The following is a 3,619-nucleotide window of genomic DNA, read 5'->3' on the forward strand; positions in this document are numbered from 1 at the left end:
AAGCCAACCTACCAACCCCCTTCCCTCCCCCCTCGCAGCGTCCCCTCCCAAGCCCTAGCGCCTGCCATGGACCGCGCCGCGTCCCTCCCCGCCAAGCGCGCTGCCAAGCCGTCCCGCGGCGCCCGTCGGTTTGCGCGCCAGCTTGCCGACATCCTGCCCCCGCGCGACATCGTCTTCCAGAAGACGCCGCAGGACACCCTCGAGGCCACCTACGTCCAGGTCCCCCTCAAGCCCGGCTCGGCCCGAAGAACATGTTCGACGTCCTGTTCAAGGGGGAGGAGGAGGTGGCGGAGCGCGCGGCGGCTTCCAGCGACGACGGCGAGTCCGCGGCCGGCGACGACGACGACAAGGCCGCGGCCGCGGAGGGCGACGACGAGGACGCGGCCGCGGACGGCGACGACGACGACAAGGCCGCGGCCGCGGAGGGCGACGACGACGACAAGGCCGCGGCCGTGTAGGGCGACCGCGACGAGGCGTAGGCCGGCGCCTACGGCGAGGCGGGGGCGCAATGGAGCTACAGGGCCTTCTGCCCGGTTCGAGTATTACCTGTTTTCTTCCATCGTACTGTAGGATTTAGTTTCATCCGAACGCACTACATGCGTGTTTTCTCGCTGAAACTTTCTGTTCTGTGGCGCCGCATTGGATCTGGAACTTTGGAACGTTTGGCTACCGTAGAGTATCTCATATATCTGGTTCTGTTCCTGCGATTTGCTATGTGTTTCGTGGCCCATCTAGACATTCGAACTGTTCTCGATCTTCGATTTGCGGTGCCTCCTCGTTTGGTAGCCCGTACGCAGACTTGAATTGTTGATTTGCTATATTTCACGATGTGCAGCAAGTTATTCGTAGATTGTATTTTTTTTAGAATAATTGTTCGTAGATTGTAATTGGCAGTTTGTCTTGCGCCTTCCTTCAGAAAAAAGTAGTCTAGACTTTAATCAGTGGCACATGCGTCGTCGTAACACGAAACCGCCATGACGTCACGCTGGAGTGCAACTACTCCGTACTACCCTCCTGCCAGCCGTTCCGATGGGCATCGATTAATGCGAAGTAGAGTACAGTATCCTTCTTTTTAGACCACAATACCCTGTTAATTTAATGCTAGCACCAACAGTACGGGGCAGTTCCAGTCCCAAATCGCAAAGTGCACGCGTGACGGGGAACTAAACAATGATTAATTACTACAGTAGTCTTTTTTTACGGCACCAACAGTGCGGAGCAGTAGACGTTTTTTCCTTTCTAATGCAAGGCTTATCTTGACTTTTTTTCTCGTCGGTAGCACGCAGCCACGCCGCCCCCTTTTTGTCCTGACCGAGCACACACCTCGCCATCTCGTCCCCTAGATGGAATAGTAACACGGTAAATTAGGAGTGGGACTGGGTGCTTTGATCGCTGATGTAGGACGAAAAGATGAGGAACGTGTGGAAGGCGACGTGCTGCCCAATATTAAATCCTGATCCAGATGACCACCTTGTGCTCTGGCTCATGGATGAAAGAATTGATAGAAGAGTCATTAATTAATATGTTAATTATCTTGTACTCCCTCCGTTCCTAAATATAAGTCTTTTTAGAGATTCCGCTATGGACTAGATACGGATCAAAATGAGTGAATCTACACTCTAAAATATGTCCATATACATCCGTATGTAGTTTGTAGTGGAATCTCTAAAAAGACTTACATTTAGAAACGGAGGGAGTAGAAAAATGGTGCACGTAGTATATCAGCGTGGACTGTGGTTGCGACATTGAGTCCCTGATTGGCGATCAAACCAGTTGTGTTGTGCTTGTGATCCGCTGGTTCAGTCCTTCACGCGAAGAATGCTAAGCCCTACTGGCCTCCAGATTTGCCACATTCTAATATCGAAGGAGCAGATTTAGGACGTTCCGGCCGCCGCGACATCTAAACATGGCTCGGAAGGGAATAACTGACGTGACCCCCCAAAAAGAAGGGGAATAACTGACGTGGCAACTGAAGTAAATTCTCAACGTGCCAGCGCCCAAGTAATCTCAGACGCGAAGAAGTCGAGGCTATTAAGGGCATGTAGATTGGTTCAGTGAGTCGGCCAGCGTCTGTACCGTGCGTCCATGTCACCTATAGATCACAGTGTAGACAACACGTACAACGGGGCGACTGTTTGGCCGGCTCTAACTCTCTAACTGCCTTCAAATCAAGCTAATTAACCGAGTTGATTTCTTTGTGATCTGCCGTGTGTTTGCTCTGGCCGCCCGACCCTGATCAGGTGGTTGGCGCTGCTGCAAACCCGCCCGACCCTGTGCGAGTTAATAGTGGCAGGGAAAAAGCAGCCCCGCGGAGATTCCGCACGTCACCTGCTCTGCTCTGCTATAAAAGCAGCAGCGTCCCTCCCGCAAGAGAGCAACGCTTCTGCGATTTGGCAACCCAAGTCGCAAGCCAACCCACCAACCCGCTTTCTCCCACCTCGCAGTCGCAGCGTCCGCTCCCACGCCCTAGCCTAAGCCCTGCCATGGATCGCGCCGCGTCCCGCCCCGCCAAGCGCAGGCCCTCCCGCGCCGCACGTCGCCTCGCGCGCCAGCTCGCCAACATCGTGGCCCCGCGCGAGATCCTCTTCGAGAAGACGCCGGAGGACACCCTCGAGGCCATCTACGTCGAGGTTCCCCTGAAGCCCGGCCAGCTCAGCGGCCCCGAGAACATGTTCGCCGTCCTGTTCAAGGCGGAGGAGGAGGTGGCGGAGGCGGCGGCTTCCAGCGACGACGGCAAGTCCGCGGCCGGCGACGACGAGGAGGCCCCGGAGGGCGACGGCGACGACGAAGAGGCGGAGGGCGACGACGGCGACAAGGCCGCAGCCGCGGAAGGCGACGACGGCGACAAGGCCGCGGCCGCGTAGGGCGACGACGGCGACAAGGCCGCGGCCGCGTAGGGCGACCAGGACGAGGCGCAGGCCGGGGCCGCCATGGAGTTGCAAGGCCTTCCTTCCGGTTAGAGCACCTCGTGTTTGTTTCCTTCCTAGGATTTGTTAGTTCTGAACGCACTGCATGCGTGTTTTCTCGCTATACCTCTATGTTTCATGGCCGAATGGTGGTGTGAACCTATGCGCGTAGGCATCTGGATTTCGCTTTGTGTTGGACTGAACGTTTGGCTGCCCGTAGAGTATCTCATATTTGGTTATGTTCCTACGATTTGGTATTTGTTTCGTCGCCCAGTTAATGTTGGTGTGGATCTATGCGTAGACATCTGGAACTGGTCTGGATCTTTGATTTGCGTTGCTTCATCATTTGGTAGCCCGTATATGCGCCCTGGTCATTGTCGCATACTTGAATTGTTGTTTGCTATATTTCCCGATGTGCGTCAAGTTTATTGGCCTCGAATAATCACTCTGCTGGTTGCCGCTCGTTGCGTTGTACTTAGAACAATTATCTAGTAGTAGTAGTGTTGTGGATCCATGATTGTTGCTGTTAGTTGGCCATTTGTATTGGGCCCTAAGAAAATACTCCGGCCATCTCCCCTGGCTAGACTTTAATCAGTGCCAATGCCTCGTCGTAACACAAAACTGCCATGACGTCACGCTGCAGTGCAACTGCCCCGTACTACCGTCCTGCCAGGCGTTCGGATGGGCATGCACCCCCTCAGGCGTTAGGATTT

At 55.0% G+C, this 3,619-nt stretch overlaps 1 protein-coding gene across 1 annotated transcript; it reads right to left on the bottom strand.

The window, feature by feature from the left end:
• Positions 1 to 209: 209 nt before the first annotated feature.
• Positions 210 to 3,046, bottom strand: LOC109777644 (uncharacterized). Its single transcript, XM_073507304.1, has 3 exons — positions 3,034 to 3,046; positions 2,726 to 2,983; positions 210 to 457 (listed from the first exon to the last, which is right to left on the bottom strand). The coding sequence occupies exons 1-3, from the start codon at positions 3,044 to 3,046 to the stop codon at positions 210 to 212; spliced, it is 519 nt and encodes a 172-aa protein (XP_073363405.1).
• Between the last annotated feature and the right edge of the window lie 573 nt (positions 3,047 to 3,619).

This window comes from Aegilops tauschii, chromosome 2, assembly GCF_002575655.3.
Source record: "Aegilops tauschii subsp. strangulata cultivar AL8/78 chromosome 2, Aet v6.0, whole genome shotgun sequence".
In the NCBI taxonomy this organism is placed as follows: domain Eukaryota; kingdom Viridiplantae; phylum Streptophyta; class Magnoliopsida; order Poales; family Poaceae; genus Aegilops; species Aegilops tauschii.